General features: G+C 41.3%; 1 protein-coding gene across 8 annotated transcripts; it reads left to right on the top strand.

Moving 5' to 3' along the window:
- Window positions 1-200: 200 nt before the first annotated feature.
- On the top strand, window positions 201-18,741 carry ampd2a (adenosine monophosphate deaminase 2a). Of its 8 annotated transcripts, none has more exons than XM_085923948.1 (19): window positions 201-247; window positions 1,687-1,757; window positions 10,786-10,916; window positions 11,416-11,546; window positions 11,915-11,983; window positions 12,155-12,266; window positions 12,381-12,567; window positions 13,075-13,216; window positions 13,291-13,380; window positions 13,500-13,629; window positions 13,764-13,958; window positions 14,037-14,168; window positions 14,342-14,505; window positions 14,575-14,701; window positions 14,781-14,944; window positions 15,008-15,128; window positions 15,212-15,385; window positions 15,449-15,559; window positions 15,694-18,741. In XM_085923948.1, the coding sequence occupies exons 2-19, from the start codon at window positions 1,703-1,705 to the stop codon at window positions 15,907-15,909; spliced, it is 2,451 nt and encodes an 816-aa protein (XP_085780074.1). In that variant the 5' UTR covers window positions 201-247; window positions 1,687-1,702; the 3' UTR covers window positions 15,910-18,741. The 8 variants fall into 8 exon arrangements, with proteins under 8 accessions (XP_085780074.1, XP_085780072.1, XP_085780073.1 ...); XM_085923946.1 differs by lacking the exon at window positions 201-247 and adding an exon at window positions 913-1,271 and having other exon boundaries at window positions 1,687-1,759; window positions 10,785-10,916; XM_085923947.1 differs by lacking the exon at window positions 201-247 and adding an exon at window positions 1,296-1,471.
- The last annotated feature ends 113 nt before the right edge of the window (window positions 18,742-18,854 follow it).

Here is an 18,854-nt window from a genome sequence, read left to right as displayed (position 1 = left end):
ATCTTCTGTGCGGCGATCCTCACGCCCCAACGATGGATCAACTCGCCTCCAGATCCGCCAGGCTCCACCATCCCCATGGCAATTTTTACCTCGTGACATTTTTCCGTGCTGATGTGGGTGGTGGGAGGAGTTTGCTCTATTGGGAGTCCTTATATGTGTGTCTTCTCTAAAAACAGCTTTTTTTTTTACAGACTAAACCAGACACCTCTTCACATTTGTTTCACTTATTTTATCTGGGACGAATCACGTGAGTATTCATTCAATGAGTTGCATTTTATGACCTCTTCTTCGCTCATTTAATTAAAAAATATATAGAACTGAATAAAGCAATCAACAATGAAAACACCCCTTGGTCTATACACACAACAGCAGATTAAGAATGATTTTTTGTTGACTTTTTTTTTTTATTCACACTTTTGAAAACCGTAACTGTACTTGAATGTATGTTTAATGTGCCGTAGCAAATTGAAACACGGCTGTAGAGAAAAACACATAAACATCTCAGGGCTGGTATACCTGAAGCAAATTTTTAAGGCAGCCCGTTTCAGAGGAGTATGAATGCTTGCTGTGGCAGTTGTAAAACGAAAAAAAGAGTCAAGTTTTCAAGTTTGTGTTTTGTACTGAGTGCCTGTAGGAGGGCAAAGGCCATTGAAGCTGAAGTGCTATTATGCAAGAAGGCCCTGGAGAGTGCGGGGGCAGATGAGAAGCGTGATAAGGCGAGAAAGAAGATGATTTTTTTTTCATGCCCTAGAAAGACATTTGATTTCATCATATACTACAAGCTAACTTAAGATCATCGTAAAGGTATAGAGTAGACCAAGAATATATATTTTTTTTTTGGTCTTTCAATATTAGTGACACCGTTTATTTTCATTTAACCGGTGAACCTTTAATTGGTCTAAATAATATTATTTGATTTATATTTACTAAAGATAATAATGCTGTTGTTGATTTATCTATACTACCGTCTTATAGACAAAAAATAAAATTGGTTTCATTAGATAGAGGAAGGTAAATCATTAACCTGTGTATTTCAGACTTTACTGTTTACACTAACTGTGTTTTTGTTTGTGACCATCTGCTCTCAGAGCTGTATGACTCGCTTACTTGAGAGGTTTAAAAAGCACTTTGCAATCTACTTATTCGATAATAAATTACATATTTGAAGGGTTCACGTGGTGCATGAAAGTGATGGACTTCCGTCATCAAATTACAATGTCAGCAAATTATTGCAGCTGTAAATTACTTTTTCGTAGAGCCTTTTTTCCCCTGTGAGTACATGTTCTCAACCATTTTTATTTAAACTACCATCACCTTACTTTAAAAAAAAAAAATAATAATTCAGTTGTGGGAGGAATGATTTATTAGTCGAAGCACACAGCAGGAAACACTAAACAAAAAAAGACACCCATACGATTGGATGATTTCCGTTCAAGTTTAACCACGCAAATGCTGACGTTTCAAAGCTAAGGTAAAAACAAGACCTACTTATTTGAACAATAACTTATTTAACTTAGCGGTGCCGTTAACACGTTAACGTGAGTCGAGAGAACACAAAGCTAAATTGTTGCAGCTAGTTAGCTCAGTCTTCGAAGTTCAAGGGATTCAAATTCCGTTTACGCTAGCGAATTTATGTTTTGAATCGGGGGAATAAAAAAACATCAACTATTTGTCGTGTTTTGACAGGCAACTTCCCATTTTAATGAGCTGTTTCACGAATTCCGACTCATCTGCAACCATGTCGGGTGGTGGTGGTGGTAAGTCATTAAATTCCCCATATTATATTTACCAAGTTACATATAACATGCCATTTTATCATTCGCATTTCAATTTTAGCTTAATAATATTCAGTCCTTTCTTTATTTTAAAGTTTGGTTGCTTCAAGTACGATGTCACGTGATCTCCACATAAAAGTGAAAGTAAAAGTGGACAAAGTGATCAATGACTGGACTGTTATTGTTAAAGAAAATATATGTACTGTCCCGAATGGTACATCTTGTAACTTAATATTAGAAAAACTGATCCACATATTTTTTCTTGCATTGAATCTCTTTACTGGACTTGTGTACCCACTGTATGTGTTGGCTAGTGTGTGTCAACTTTATCACCATGATACCCTGGTGCCTGTAATATATAAATATAATAATTTATGCATCTATCTACACAAGACCAACAGTGAGTTAGGTCGCTGTGTATATGCATCGTGCAGGATTGTCACTTCTAGCTGCATAAATAATTGTGTTCACTAGGTGGTGGTGTTGCTTGCTCTTGCTTTAGTCTCACTGCAAAAAGCACTTGACATGAAACTTAAGTCTTCATCTTTCATCATCAGCTAATTCTTAATCGTTTTTAAAATTATCACAGGGTTTGACAGATTATTATATAGAAAAGGCAAAAGAATAATGTCATGAGCAGTGCTACAGTGTATAAGATCTGTTTGTCTCTACTGTATTCTATAATAAAAGCTTTGGTACTAAACATTAAGATGAACAAATAATGTGGCACACTTATTTGCTACACGATGTTGGATTGTTGACCTTGTTTAACATTGCTTGTCGCTGTGACGAATTCTTGAGTACTGTTTGTTTTGGAACTTTTCTGATGATTATGTGGGGACTGCTTTCAAGCTGGTGTATTTGAGTAACTTCACTTACCTTTCCAGAATTCCTTTTGCCTTTTGAGGGTCTGGTTGTGTATCTGTGCTATTTTTAGATCAGTGTGGAGGGAAAAAAAAACTTTTGTCCTTCACTCACCTTCCTGTTCAGCCCATCTTGAGGCAAGCTGCCCGGTATGCTAGCCGCACTCTCGCGACCAGTGTCCTACAGCTGGATCTCCTTACGTTAGCTGCTTGACGCTTATTTTCCGGTTGCTAGGGGCGACCAAGGAGGATGACCCTCAGCAGGAGTTGGGCAATCCTTGCTTTTAGCGTTTCTATTGACCTGAGGCTGGTAGGGAGGAGGAGGAGCCAAGTCTGCAGAGGAGCCTGTCACAGTCTCGCGTGGGTCCAGCTGCCTGGCTGCCCTAATGTGAGACGGAGCTCATGCGTCGGAGCTTCTCCTCCTCCTCCCCCCTCCCTCTTCTGGTCACTGCGCAGCCCTAACTGGCTTCGCTCCACTAACGGCATGAGTGCAGGCAGCAAGATGTCAGCATCTTTCTCCACTGGTGACAACTCAGGGAAGCCTAAGTCCCCGCTCCGCAAGAGGGGGAGCCTGCAGAGCACCACCAGTCCTGGTGAGTGAGACTGAATTGGGGATTCTTTAGCATCAGTGAGAAAAGATAAATATTTAACATTGTGTGTCAAAGAAGTCTGTTGGAATCAATTGCCATGGATGTACCTTTAAAAAAAAAAAAACAAGTTTTACAGGCCTGAGAAATTACTTTGTCAAATGAGTTGTGCAAAATACATTCTACTGAGTTTGAATATTGGAAATACACATCTATGTTCACTTGCCCTTCTCTGGTAGTGTTGACAGTTTTATCATTTGGGACTGGCTAAAAGCATCATTCTTATCTCTGCTTCTGCACAGCTGTGCAACCTTTCTATCTTGTCGGCTTACCTCTCAAGATATGTCACCGTAAAGAGATGATCGTATTTTCTGCGTATGTGTGCTAGGTATTGTTAAGTAAAATCCGAATGCAACTTTTATTTCTAGATGAATAGTACCTGACGTGGAATCACATTTTGCTTATGCTTGAGTTGAGCTTCCCTAAGATGTCAGCAGCAAATTTTAGAACATTGATGGTGTGGATTTAACCTTTTCGTTGGCTCTAATAAAAAAAAAAAAATAAAAAAAAAAACAGTGGTTGGGAGAGGTTTTGTGCATTGTGAAGGACTCTGACGTCAACTGCGAACGTAAACATTAGCGCCAGCTTCTTGATAGCTAGCAACCAACTGGCGACTATGCGACTTCTCCAGTTCTTCAGTTCATTTTAAAAGTTGTTGTTCTTAACTTTATTTTGACCGCAAATGTTTTTTTAAAACATTGTCTGTTCGTCGAATTAAAGGTTTTGGTGATGTAACAGTTTGACCCAGGAGGAGTTTGGTTAAAATATTACTTTGGTAAGTCCTTTAAAGGTTTTACTGTATTATTTCTTTGCATTGCATCCATGTCAACAATACAATATTGAACTGCATATTACTTAGTTTGATGGAGACGTGACTGCCTCCTGGTGATGGTAAAGCAGAAATAATTCATCTTTGAAGCAATTACATGTTCATAGTGAATTCATTATGTAACCACAGTATGCTGTAGCAGTAGCATCCAATGACCAAGCACAAATGTTGTGTGTTTAAAGGGGTGCTGCTGTAGATACTGAATCAAATTTGCTGAGGAAACCCATCTTTGCTGCAGTAATAAATAACTTAGAGGGCTCTGCAGCCATTTTCGTGCTCTCATTCGGTCGCTCGGCTGAACCGCCTGAATGCGTGATCCGTCATAAGAGCCACATGCAGACCACTTCTCTTATGTGAGTGTTGATTTTTTTTTTTTTTTAGGAAAACGTGGATTAGCCTGTCAGTTTCTCCTTCTGGAAGGGGCACCCTCCCCCCGGACCCCTTCGGCGTAACATGAAGTAGAATATATAATGTAGCACTGTAGATTTGCAGACTGGGCGACATTCTGTGATATATAGATGCTATTAAAATGTCTGCCATAGAGGTGGAGTGAATTTTTATCTTCAGCCTAATTGACTAAAGCGATCACTCCCTTATAATAATAATAATATGCTGAAGAATTTTAAACACATCTGTCCTCACTTGACTGGAAAATTACAAGTTGCAGGCCATGCTACACCCGCACAAACCTATGGGTGGCGATAGTGTGCTTTAAAATGCCTGCCCACTGCCTCGTACAGTATAGCCATCTTGTTTTGCCAGCAGCGCCATCTGCTGGATGTTGAAGGTCACTGCCCCACCTGGCTCATTGAACCTGAATTTAAAACTACTGATCCACTTAAAAAAATGTTTGCTTTGAGCTTTGACATGTTACCTGAGCAGACATTTTTCGTACAACCGGTCCGAGTCACGTACTGTAAAGAGAACCTCGCTATCACATAATAATATGACTGAGTATTGAAATCTAATAGAATCCTTTTTTAATCATATCTAGTTGTCTGCTTTTGTGATTGAATGACATCAAGACCTACTTGAAAGATCTTTTCAAAAAAATGTATTGAGGTGTTTGAATTTACTTTGTGCCTGTATGGAAAATTCAACGCTTTTCTGCTGCTATGTATATCTTGTGTCTAACAGCGGAGGTCTGTCAGTAGTGGAAAAGGGATTTGGGGGAGTGCCTCGGAAGCCATCACCCCAACAGGTGGGACAGATAATACAAGGTCGAGCAGATTCTCTGCAGAGCCACAGCATGTGTCTAATCACCCCCGCGGGCCCAAACACTCTCAGCTCGAGACATGTTAATAAAAAAAAAAGTATGATGGAAACAGTATTATCTGACAGCAGTCGTTGAGAATCCAGTCTTTATATACATTTATTAATTTACTACTTTGCACACAGCATGACCCTGGAAAGAACACGGAGTATTAAGCCAACATGAGTTTATGTCAGCACGGATGATTTACGATGTTGATGAACGTGATGGATTCCATGGCACTGCTTAAGTACAACTAAGCGCAATGCTTAGCTTTATCCCCATCTCATTTTCTTTTGTAATATTTCAAAGATCCAGTTTAATTTGACTCCACGTGGATCCCAAATGAAGCCATGTCGACTAAAATTGGACTTTTTATTATCCCGTCAACTCAGCAGGTCGAAGAAACTCGAACTCACCACCACAATGTTTATTACAAACCCGCAAAGGTTTGAACCATAAAAAGACGACAAACTGTGATCACCAAACACATCATTAGGATTTCAAATTATTTTTTGCATTGCCCTTCAAACAATCCCCATACCTTGCATTAACAACCCAGGCTAATCTTATCTCCTCCCCGACATAAAAATATCTTTCAAACAATGGAGGTATGGCATTGGTCCATTTCTGAAGCAACATTCTTTTTATTGCTTCCACCTTTGGACTTGTCACTGTCATGTATGTACCTTAACAAATGTCATATAACATGCTTGCAATATTCCCATGTTGTGAAAGCACCATTGGCATGAAACAGGAGATTGGTGTGGATTTGCCCTGCTAACATTGTGATGAGCTGTAGAGAAGATAAGAACTTCTGGGAACCCATCTGTTGGCTCCAAAGAGTTTGACAGTAGTGAAGAGTCAGTGTGTGCTACTTTGCGGTAAATTCACATGAGAATTTTATACAAGATTACAGATTAGCTCTCTCTGCTGCAATGCCTGTTTTTGTTCCCTGTACTGGGAAACAAAAAGCATAGCTACTCTCATGTGCCACTCATTAGCTCTCTCAAAACACAATGTCCCGGATCAGTGTTTCCCACCCTTAAGTGAGCCGAGGCACATATTTGACAGAAGAAAATTCTCAGGGCACACAGGTTAACCGTACCTTCTGTTATCTAAAGGATGAGCTACTTCTACTTGCATTTCACCGTATGGAGCTGTCATACAGTGAATGAACATATACTTAGATAGCTAGATGGATACTACACTCCATGTCAGCCCTGTGTAGAAACTTTAAGGCAGCCTTTCCCAACTTTAGTGCACTGTACACAGTTTTTCTACGGTCATGTTTTTTTTTCTGACAGAAAGAAAGGTGTAATTAGCCAAAGTAGGTGTTCCTAACTGCTACTCTGGTTGGGTTGCAGGCATTCGTGACTCGTCAAATATTTGTACCCCTTAAGCTGTTGATCTGCCACTCGATTATGTGAACTGATATTTTCAGTTTATAATACCTTCAGACCAAGAGTTGAATTAACCTTTGGAGTACGGAGACATTTTATGTCGATATTAAAGTCACGCTTTGTTACATTGAAAATCATATTGACAATTTATTTAAATTGTGTTTGCACATCGGAGTCATAATGTAGATAGTAAATGGGCTTTTGGATTAGTTGCAAGCCAGTCACAGGGCACATATAGACAATCAAGCATTCATATCAACTGAACAGTTAATCAAATTCAAATTAACTACAGAATATAATGGAATGCAATATTTAAGTGGAAAGGTTTCCATTTGCAAAACAAAACAAAAGAAAAACTGCTTTATTTCAATCATCAGTAGGCTTTATGTATGTATATTTTACTTATTTTATATAATCATAATTATCATAATATATATAATCATAAAATAATCATAATTATTCATTATTTACGTTGGAGGATTATTTTGAATGAACTTCACACACGCTAATATCAAATAATATACTATGATAAAAATGTTAAATACATAAATAAAAATGAATACATTTAAATTTTCAATTAATACTTCAAAGTTATGATATTTGCAAACATTGCCTAATTAAAAGTTTGGCTCCATCTTTGAAATAAAATGTTATGCATTCATGAGGCAACTGTTTACAAGGAGGAGGAAGGAAGGAAGGAAGAGAGCAGAGTGGGCGTGGCCACAAGGCGAGAGCCTCCTCCATTTTAAAGCACAATGAAGGGTGAGGTAGTTTATCCGGGTACCTCCCCCCCCCCCCCCACCTTTTTTGTCCACGTGGTATGTTCCAGCCCAGTATTTAAATCCGGTCGCTTCAACTCCGGGCTGTTTATCCTCTGCAAACCGGTGAAGAATCCGAGAAGCACACAGGGGGGAAAAGAGAGCGAGGCAGAGAAAGGCAGGGGGGCTCAACCAGAAAAGAGGGGGGGGGCAACTCGATCAACATCGTACTGACAGCACAACAGCAGAAGCCCAACGGAAAAAGAAGGGACGTTCTGTCATCCTGGTGCTAGAGCGGCTTACGTTGTAAGACTATCCCCATCGCTCTCTATTTACTGTCATTCTCTCATGTACCGTGCCGACGGGGGAGGGTATACAGCGACTGTCCCAGGCCTAGTTAAATGTCCCAGCATCCCGCAGGAGCTCAGACCAGGCCACTGCGACATTAACTGTGAAAGCAGGACAAGACAGGGGGCAGAGGAGGTATTGTAACTTCCACTCATTCATGATGACTGACTTGCTGTGTTGACGTCAATACTGTTCTACAAGTTTCAGCACCTTTTTTAATGGTCGACATAGAAGGTTCTTATCATGCAAGAAAGATTGCACAAGTCCCGAATGGGGTGTTGGGAAACTTGTTTAGTGTGTAATATGCTGACAGCCTGTTTTTTTTATGGGGAAGAACGTATGGAAGAGGTGGCTGCGTCATGCATTTGCTCGGCTGCTCTGTTGCTATGATGCTGATCTTAGCAAAGCATGATGAGCTTCAGTTTATTGCGCTGGGTGGACATCTGCTATGGAGCTGTAGTTTTTCCTCCAGTGGTTTAATCACTTCAGAGCATAATGAGAGCACATGCTGCAAGAGTGTACAGTCAGTCAGTTTGCCTATTAGCTCAATGTTGTCATCACTCTCATTAGAGAGGAGACGCATTAGTGTTTCGTGGGGCAATTTTCTGGTGTGAGCGGCTTGTCTTGTGATGGCCTATGACAAAACGACGGTAGTCTGCGGTCTACTGTTTCCTCAAAGAGACTGTCACGTTATCTGTGACAATGCTCCCTGCCAAACTCCTCTAAGAATCAACAAAATGACCTCAACATCATCCATTTGTTGGTCTGCAAGATAATTCATGTTCAAGATGAGGAGGACCAAAAGTGGAGGTTTATTCTCGTCTTTGGTTGCTAAGGAGCACCTCTGTCTTTTCTTGGCTTCTAAGGGAAGAAAGTAACATCTCAATCATAAGACTACTCCCAACTGATTATTAAACTGTGAGTTAATAATGAACAACTAATTAAAATTGCAAAAATGCTTAAAAGAAAAATACTGTGTAGATTCAAACCTTTCTCATGTATGTTCATCATCAAATTTACAATTAAATGTTATTCCTTGGTTTGTGCAATAAATGACTACTTTGCAGGGATTAATTATACTATGATTTGTTTTGCATACTTGAATGAAATGGTAGAACAGGCCAAGTGACAAGGCAAGGGTGTGCCACTTAAGTATGCGTGGCAACACGTGGAAAAAAAAAATATGAACATGGATTTTGGTCTTGGCTTGAGGTCACAAATTGGTTGCCTAGCTCATAAAACTCTGGGCACTCATGTCCTAGCATGACTCCATCCACCTCTTTGAGTTAAAGAGTTGCTGGCGACACACGGATGAGATCCGTGCAAACGCAATACTCCAAGGCTTCATCAACATGGCAACACTCGGTGGTTATTCTTGACATGTTCATTGAGCAACAAAGTCACGCCTTTCGTAAACGCGGATTGAATCAGTCACCGTAAACCAATCAAGTGGAAAAAGAGATAAGAGTTTTTTTTGTTTTTTTTTCTCTCTGCAATGGCTTCTGAATCGCTTTAGTTCTTTATGTAATCATAATAAAGTTCTCTGGTATATTTTGCCTTTACATATTTTGACAAATACAGCAATTTGAGGAACTTTAAAAACATACACTCCATTCAAAAGTTTTATATCGAATAGATTTGACAGGGCCTTTTGGCTTGAGCATAACAAACAATGGAGAAACTGTCGAATTTTGTTCAAAAATACATGCTCACAAACAAGTAACAACATTTTTGAGGTGAGCAGCTTCCTTGACACCTGGCAACACATTTACACCAACACCCAAGAAATGTAGGATTTCGCCATGGCTGTAGCAAGAAGAGGAAAGAAAAACATTCAAGTGTTTAAACTGCTCTGTTGAGGCCCCCCCCCCCCCCCCCCCCCAAACTAAACCAATGCCAAGGACGTCCTACATGTCTTGTTTACAGACCAGACCGAATCGTTGCCCACACAGAACTTTTCTACTTAACGATTGGAAAAAAAATCCACCATAGATTGAGAGTTGGAAGCCGTCCATCCATTAGGACCACAAAAACAAGTTTTTTTTTTTTGTAGGGTGCCTGTTGCTGGGATAGTTGTGTCAGCCCCTGGGTACAGTCACATGATGTGACTGAGATAAATAGTTTCAGGATTGCTGGATTAAGAGTCATCTGTGGCGGGGGAGACTGAAGGGATTACTGCATGCTAAAAATCGAGGAGGGCACTACGTGCGTTGACATGTTTTACGGTGTCACTGTCCTCAACTCATCATTTCTCTTAGTTAGCGAATAGAGCACACTTCTAAGGATAGGCTTTCTCAAGAGATATTCCTTTCTCTGAACCATGAAGACAGCAAATGTGCAGCGTCGTCTTGTTTGCTCGCAGCGTGTTTGCTTTGGTCTGGAGTGGACGCGGCCATCTGTTTGCAGCAGGTCCAGATAACGGAAAAGTCCTCTGTCAAACTCAGGTGCATGTGACTTGGCCACATTTTTTTTATTTATTTTTTTTTTTTTTAAGTGAGTGAACAAGTGACATTTAGGATACTTCATCCATTTTGTGTTGCTGTGCTTCGCGGCCTCTTTAAAATTTCTTTTGAAAGCTACTTTATGCTCTCTTGGTAACCGCACGTTTACACGCCACTTGGAATATTGTCAATATTCATCACAGTGGCTCAGAATGAGACTCCAATTTTAGCTTGCTAACACACACACACTGGAATCTTGAGGTCAACCACTTTTCTATTTGTGTCGAAGTTGTTTACTTTGTCTGATGTTGCGTTTATGCACAATGTCTGATTAAGCTGTGTCAACGTTTTGAGTAAAGCAGTAAGTGATGGATGTCATTTCCAGGATTTAGTACGAGACGTGGCTCATGTGCATCTATCTACACCCCATTAGCCTTCACAGAGACGATGTATCTTGGTGTGCCTGCAGATCTGTGCGGTGTATCTGGGTCCAAATCCCTCAAGCCCCAACGTTCCCTCCCGGGAACCCCTGTCTCGCTGAAACACTTCCCGGTTGACCTTCGCACCTCCATGGAAGAGAAGTTCAAAGAAATTGCAGAGGTGAGAATGAATCTGCTTAGACTTCATTTAGGGATTTGGTTGTGCCTAACTGTTTGGAAACTTATTTAGTGTCGCTTAATTTTCAATGATAGTAATGAAGTTATCGAATCAGCGGACTTAAGTTGTAATTATGAAAGTAAAACAAAATGACATAAGAATGACGTTCAATTATGTGAAGAACATTTCTTTAAAAAGTAGCCAAAGTTAGAATAGTATGAGACATTTATAAGAATAAAGTTATTATAGTTTGCTAGCATAAAGTTTGCAAGAGAGAAAGCATCAAACGCAGGACTGTTTGATATCCGAGTGGGAATTTTGAAATCACCCCGCTATGCTCGTAATCTTGCGAAATTCTGCATCGAGATGACACTTGAGCTTTTTCGAGCTCCGCAACGACCTTGCCGACGATCTACGACATCGCCTCGGCCGAGTTTGTTTTCCCTGTGAAAGCTGACCCCAGATCTTCCCCCCACACTCACGACTGCGTTCTTGACGCCAGGAGCTGTTCACGCGCAGCATGGCAGAAAGTGAGATGCGCAGCGCCCCCTATGAGTTCCCAGAGGACAGCCCCATCGAGCAGCTGGAGGAGCGCCGGCACCGACTCGAGCGGCAGATCAGCCAGGACATCAAGTGAGGAGCAAAAGTTGTCAATTGCAGTCTTCCATATGTCAGACAAAGCGTTGGCTTTCTCCTGCTTACTTGCTTGGACGCACTCACACACACACACACACTCACACACACACACGGACACGCTACACAAGGAGAGTTGCTGCTTCCTGCATCTGCACCACTTAATCTGATGATCATGTCTCTGAAAATCCCCCTTGATTACTTAAATGCTAAAATGCTGTAATCAGTTTGTGTGTGTGTTTGTGTGAGTGTAGCGCACACACTATTGTTCACTGTCTGTGTCCGTGTGCTCAACCTCAAATTTGCCTCCTGTCCTTCGCTGCCCTCTTCGAAACGCTTCCCTACGCTGCCCCCCCTCTCACGCCAAGGCTTGAGCCCGAGATCTTGCTCCGCGCCAAACAGGACTTCATGAAAATCGACAGTGCCGCAGATCTCGAGTGAGTGCGCTGCTTCACGTTGTCATTCGCTCTTTGATTTCAACGTATCAATGAGTCCCCGACTCCACGTTAGAAAGAGCATCGGGCGTGTCCCGTGAGATCGACTAATTTAACGTAATGGCGCTGAAAATCACACACATGTTTTTTTACGCTCAACTGCCCTCTATTAAGGTTAATGAAGGAGAAAAGTGTTGATGCCGTTGATAATGGCATTAAGGAGCGGGAACTGCCGATGGAAAGAGAGTATCAGCGGGTTTCAATATCCGGAGAGGAAAAATGCGGGGTGAGGAAGTCTTTGTCGTGTTTTAAAAAAAAAAAAAAACACCAACAACACAGTAATCTGAAGCTATTTCCAGCTAGCTCAACTCTCTTTTATGTGGATTGAATATCTGCTCAGGTGCCCTTCACTGACCTGGTTGACGCTGCCAAGTGTGTGGTGAAGGCTTTGTTCATTCGAGAGAAGTACATCAACAGATCGCTGCAGTCCTTTTGCAAGACCACGGCTCACGCCTTGCAGGACCTTGGCTTGAAGCCACTGGACTTGGGAATCTATGACAAATTCCCCGAGACCCCCGTTGATGCCGGTATGCCTTCATTAGCCGACGTGTTTGTGTCATATGCTAACAATATTTTGTTTGAACGACTAGCTCACAAGCCAGATCCATTTGCGTTGGTGGGAGAAATCCGATCATTCAAAATGTAGTCAGCTGACCTGATTTCGTTTTGCACAATCTGGACTCATCTGACCACATGACCTATTTGCTGCTGCTACAAAGTTTAGTTTTCATGCCCCCTAGCAAATGGAAGCCTTTTTTTTTTTTTTTTTTTTTTTTTGCTCATTTATTTTTAGGCTACACTTAGTTGATCCTGCCACGTTTCTTTTTTGCATCCTTTAACTTTTGACTTAGTTATTATACATTTCTGAATAATTTTAAGAGGCTCTTTTGAATACAGCAATCTCCCACCGAGCAAAAGGAAAAACTGGTTTTACGTGTTTCGATCATTTGAATTGCGATGCTTTGACTGTCCTCCTCGAGCGAGTCCCATGCCGGTGTTGAGGTGATGCAATTTCTCCACACTTTTTTGTACAGATGCCCCCGTCCACCCACCTGTTTCTGAGACGCACCCTTATGAGAATCTTGACCCCAAAAGTCTTCCTTCAGATACGGAATATAGCTGCAAGATGGTAGATGGAGTAATGCATGTTTATACCAAGAACACCACCGAGAAGAAGTATGTGTCCTGGCAAAGAGTGTTTCAACAGTACTTGTGTAACTAAACTTTGACCATCAAATCTGTGTTTGCAGAAGTACACTATTAGACCTTCCATATCCTGACCTGAAAGAATATATTGCAGATATGAACGTAATGATGGCCCTCATCATTAACGGCCCTGTGTAAGTATTAGGTTTTTGACTCTAGGTGACAATCCACATATTGGTGACTTACTGTAATTATTTTATTGACAATAATATACTTAATTTGATTTTTTAAATCTCCATGTGGGTTCTAACAGGAAATCATTTTGCTACCGGCGCCTCCAGTACCTAAGCTCCAAATATCAAATGCACATCCTCCTAAATGAGATGAAGGAGCTGGCAGCCCAGAAGAAAGTTCCTCACAGAGACTTTTACAACATACGCAAAGTAAGATCCAATAAACTGTGCTAGCTCAGCTACAGTAACCAAACTTTATCCAAATGACTATTATAATTTATAAATTGTTTTTTTTTTTTAATATTGGAATGATGACACGTGCGTGCGTGTGTGTGTGACTCCAGGTCGACACACACATACATGCGTCGTCCTGTATGAACCAAAAGCACCTGCTGCGTTTCATCAAGAGGGCCATGAAAAAATACCCCGAGGAGATTGTTCATATTGAGCGCGGCCGGGGTCAAACCCTCAAGGAGGTGTTTGAGACCATGAACCTGACGGCCTTCGACCTGAGCGTGGACACGCTTGACATGCACGCGGTAAGAAATCCAAGCAAGGATGACAAAATATAGAAAATCCGGGTGTGAGGATATCATTAGAACTTTTTTTTTTTACAGGACCGTAACACGTTCCATCGCTTTGACAAATTCAATGCCAAATACAACCCCATCGGAGAGTCCATCCTCCGAGAGATCTTCATCAAGACTGACAATTGCGTTGAGGGCAAATACTTTGCACACATAGTCAAGGTTTGGAAAGAAGCTTCATATGGCCTAATTGACTGAAGGTTTGCTCGTGCAAATGTTTCATTGTAAAAACTGCCAGCGCTATTGTAGCCATTAGTAAACATAGACAGTCAGACCCACAGACTTTTAAGACTTTAAACACCGACATGAAAATCAACAAACTTTTCTTTCGGCAGGAGGTGATGTACGATCTTGAGGAGAGCAAATACCAGAACTCGGAGCTGCGGCTGTCCATCTACGGCCGCTCTAGAGACGAATGGACCAAGCTGGCCCAGTGGGCCGTCAAACATCGGGTGTATTCGGATAATGTGCGCTGGCTTGTCCAGGTGCCTCGCCTTTTGTAAGTAACACGATCAAAGAACCCAGCCTCGGTCTTTTTCAATTTCTCACAAGCATTCAATTTCCACAGTGATGTGTATCACACAAAGAAGCAACTGGCTAATTTCCAGGAAATGCTGGAGAACATCTTCCTGCCTCTATTTGAAGCCACCATCAACCCCCAAAATCATCCTGAGCTGCATCTCTTCCTGGAGCACGTGAGTGTCGATTTCAAATTTTTAGCCGTGACTCTTACTCGCACGGACTAAATTCCGCGGGGCGTTCCTTTTCATACAGGTGGTGGGCTTCGACAGCGTGGATGATGAGTCCAAACCTGAGCACCACATTTTCAATCTGGATAGTCCTCTGCCAGCTAATTGGAGAGATGAGAACAACCCGCCCTACTCCTACTACCTCTACTACACCTACGCCAACATGACCGTGCTCAATCACCTCCGCAGGTGACGTTAAACTGACAACTTTCCCTCCCATTAAAAAAAAAGATTAAAATCTCTCTAAAACAGGAGGCGAGGCTTTCATACATTTGTACTGCGACCTCACTGTGGGGAGGCGGGGCCAATCCATCACTTGGTGTCAGGTTTCATGCTATCTGAGAACATCTCCCATGGGCTCCTGCTCAGAAAGGTCAGCACCACATCACGTAATGAATAAGCTAAGACTTAACTCTCTCCTCTCTGAATAAACGTCTTTGGCATTTTTCTCCTCAGGCTCCTGTGCTGCAGTATTTGTACTACCTGGCCCAGATCGGCATCGCCATGTCCCCTCTTAGCAACAACAGCCTGTTCCTAAGCTACCACCGTAATCCGCTGCCAGAGTACCTGTCAAGAGGCCTCATGGTGTCCCTGTCCACGGACGATCCCCTCCAGTTCCACTTTACCAAGGTCAGCGCAAGGACGCTTCAACTTGTGTAATAGATGGTCAAAAGTAACAATGTGTGTGTCCAGGAGCCTCTCATGGAGGAGTATAGCATCGCCACTCAGGTGTGGAAGCTGAGCTCCTGCGACATGTGCGAGCTGGCAAGAAATAGCGTTCTCATGAGTGGCTTTTCCCACAAGGTAAAAAAAAAAAAAAAAAACCTGCTGTCTTGGTTTTAAGCAGGTGTCGGTTTTATGTTACTCGTTTTGTAATTGTGCATAATTGTATCTGACTATCAAATGACAACAGCGCCCTTGTTTTTCCCCCTCCCCAGGCCAAAAGCTACTGGCTGGGCCCCAACTATTACAAAGAGGGCCCCGAGAGCAACGACATCCGCCGCAGCAACCTCCCCGACATCCGGTTGGCGTACCGCAGCGAGACTCTCACCGAGGAGCTGCAGCTCATCACGCACGCCGTGCGCACCGAGGAGCTGGAGACCATCAGCGAGGAGGACACGCTGAACATGGGCCCTCTGCCCGAGTGCCGCTAAAGCACACGGAACGTCAGCCTTGTCATCGTAAGGAACGAGTCCCGCCCGCACACTTCCAAACCTCACACACATTTTCATCATCAGCCAGCGTTAGGAAGGTTAGCTGGGCATCCATCCATTTTTGCATCCATCCATCTATGTGAACTCACTGTCATGCACCGTAGGCGGAGTCTTCATTGTTCTTGATGAATATGAGAAATTGCACAAGCAAATGTTTGCGGCTCAAAGCACAGCGACAAGCACGTTTATTATTCCTTCACGCTTCTGTCAGAACATTCCACTGAGAGAAAGAGAACGAAGGCGTTCTCGCGGGACCTCAACCGTAAATCAAACGTACATCCCAGCATTACCTCAGTGTGAAGAACGCTTTCCTCCACAACTCATTCTTTATTGGCCTGAAAGTTTGTTTTCAAAATGAATATGATTGTTCCTTTGCATGCATCGCACTGTACCAAATGCACCAAATGTTCACAGTGCCTTGTTCATTCTTTATCACACAGCATCTAGAATTGTCACATGGCGGCATGCACCCAAGTTAGGGAATGATTTTTTTTTTTTTTTGCATGCCTGCATGTGAGGCAGCATGCCCACCAACCAGCTATAGAATTAGCATAGAAATGCGCTACCATTCAAAGAGTTTGGGCTCACTTGGAACATATATTGTATAAAAATATCCTGTGACAACATAAAATGTCAAAAACAGTTCAAAATGCGTATGCTATATCAACAAATGCATATCGCTCGCCGTGACGTCCGCTAGCCAGAGGCTGAGCTGCGCTGTATTTGTTTACGGAGTAAATTAGCGGCTAAGCTGATGAGTTAATGTTCCGTGTGGGAACTTGGTACACCTTTGTACAGTAGCGGGAAAATCCAACTCAGAATACATGTCATGATTTTACCATGTCCCAAAAAAAGTATCCTAATATTAATATTTCTAAGTGACACCCAAACTGTTGAATTGTATATGACTTTTTCTATTAGCTCATTGACCATGCTAGGTCGTGGTTCAGACTGTTGCTTGGCTGTTGTAGCGATTCAAACTTGACATGTCATATCTGAAATACTTGTGCATCACCTGAAGAATCACCTCTAACCACACGTTAATAAATAATCTCATTCGGGCCACCGAGCATTTTATGTGAAGGATTCAATACCAAGTGCAGTGGTGCCTTGCGATACGAGTGACTCGAGTCACTTAACAATAGTTGTGAAACTCTTTGTGTAACTGTAATTACTGCATGGGTTTATAAAGTACAATATTATAGAGTACTATCTTAGGTGTTTTTTTTTTTAAGGGGGCTGAAACAATAATGGCACTTTCACTTCAATATGGAAAGGTGATTTGAAACACAAACATTTGAGTTGCAAGCATGAAACAAAGTCAACTTGTATTTCAAGGCACCACTGTACAATGTTCCCTCACGTCACGGAGGTTCGGGACCAAGCCCTGACCTGCAGTATTTCATGTTGCTGCCACAAATTGCTGACAAAGCACTACTTTTGTATGACACTAGAGCCTGGTCTGACTTTAATAAAGACAACCTCACTTCAACACAGTACATTATACAAAAAATGTCCAACAGGTGAATGTTTCAGCAGATAGAAAGATGGCTATACTGAAATTTCAAAATAATGGCCTCGGCTCTAATAGACAGCAAGCTTGAACGCTTCAATAAACAAGCACATCACTGAACGCAGCAAAGTATTAATCAAAATGAATAATTATTGTCTTCGCTAGGACAAAACTGTCAATGTAGCCCTTTTGTAGATTGTGCAAGTGTACCTGAAGACGTTGCCTATTCTCTTCATTTCTCCCCATTTTGACATTTAACTGCTGCGTTAAGCTAAGGAGGGGCACCGCAGATATACTGTGAATGTCCCGCAAAGTATAAGACTGTTGGCCTTATTATACAAAGTGTATTTTTAAAAGGGTGTATTAGTGATTTTGTATTCGTATTAATCTGATTCTGGTAATGTTTAACATAATTATGATGCTGCTTAGCCATTGTGGAGGTGTGTCATTATTGCTGAACTCATTCTTTTATTGCTATAACCTAAAGCACTGGTGGGGAATCATTGCATTACACCAATAAAAAAAAATAGAAATAATGCAAAATTATTTTTAAACTATATTTTGACTCTTATAAGAGGTTTTATTTGGTGGTATCTCATGTAGTTTTTGGTTGGTCAGTTAGTTTGAAAACAATAGTTGGTTTACCAGTATTTGGAAACATAGATAGTCCAAATTTGTGTTATGTATTTGGTGTCATGTAGCTACAATTAATAATTACACACGCTCTGATGTTAATATCAACTCTCGAGTAGAAGGTATCTTCGGCTGCAACACATTTTGTCGCTTTTTTTTTTTTTAGCCCAGGGGAAAACCTTAATGTGAGCCGTGCCTAAACAATCTATCTTTCCATTGTTTACCACAATTTAACCAGCAGTTTTTTAATTGCAAAAAGTGAGATGGGGTGATCATTGCCCATTTCATTGTCAGTGTCCACATTTTAAAAACATATAAATTATGAACGTAATGTCAAATTTTAATTTGGTTGATTGTCTAATGTTAATTTCCATATTAATGTAGCTCGTCCTACCTCACAATGCCTAATCCTGTAATTGTTAATATTACATTTTCTCTTATTAAACGAATGAATGACATCTTTTAAAAGTATTCAAATGTTAAATCTGATTAGTTTCTATGATTTCTTTGTTCAAATCCCTTAGTTATTGCTGCCAACTGTCGGTCTGTAGTGACATTATCAGCACACAAGTCTTTGAAGAAAGCTAACATGTCAGCAGTTAAAATAAAGCACGATTCTTCATGATCTACTGCTGTGCCTGTATATTTTTTTTCCTAAGTTTCTCCCAATTTGCTGTCACTGCAATTCATTTTTCATCCACTGGGTGTCACCAAAGTTCACATTTTAATTGTGAGGAGT

The sequence above is a fragment of the Syngnathus leptorhynchus genome, chromosome 11 (assembly GCF_054491065.1).
Source record: "Syngnathus leptorhynchus isolate UIUO chromosome 11, UIUO_Slep, whole genome shotgun sequence".
Classification (NCBI taxonomy): Eukaryota; Metazoa; Chordata; class Actinopteri; order Syngnathiformes; family Syngnathidae; genus Syngnathus; species Syngnathus leptorhynchus.
Note: the sequence above shows the minus strand (reverse complement) of the source record. Positions and strands in the feature narration are given on the sequence as shown.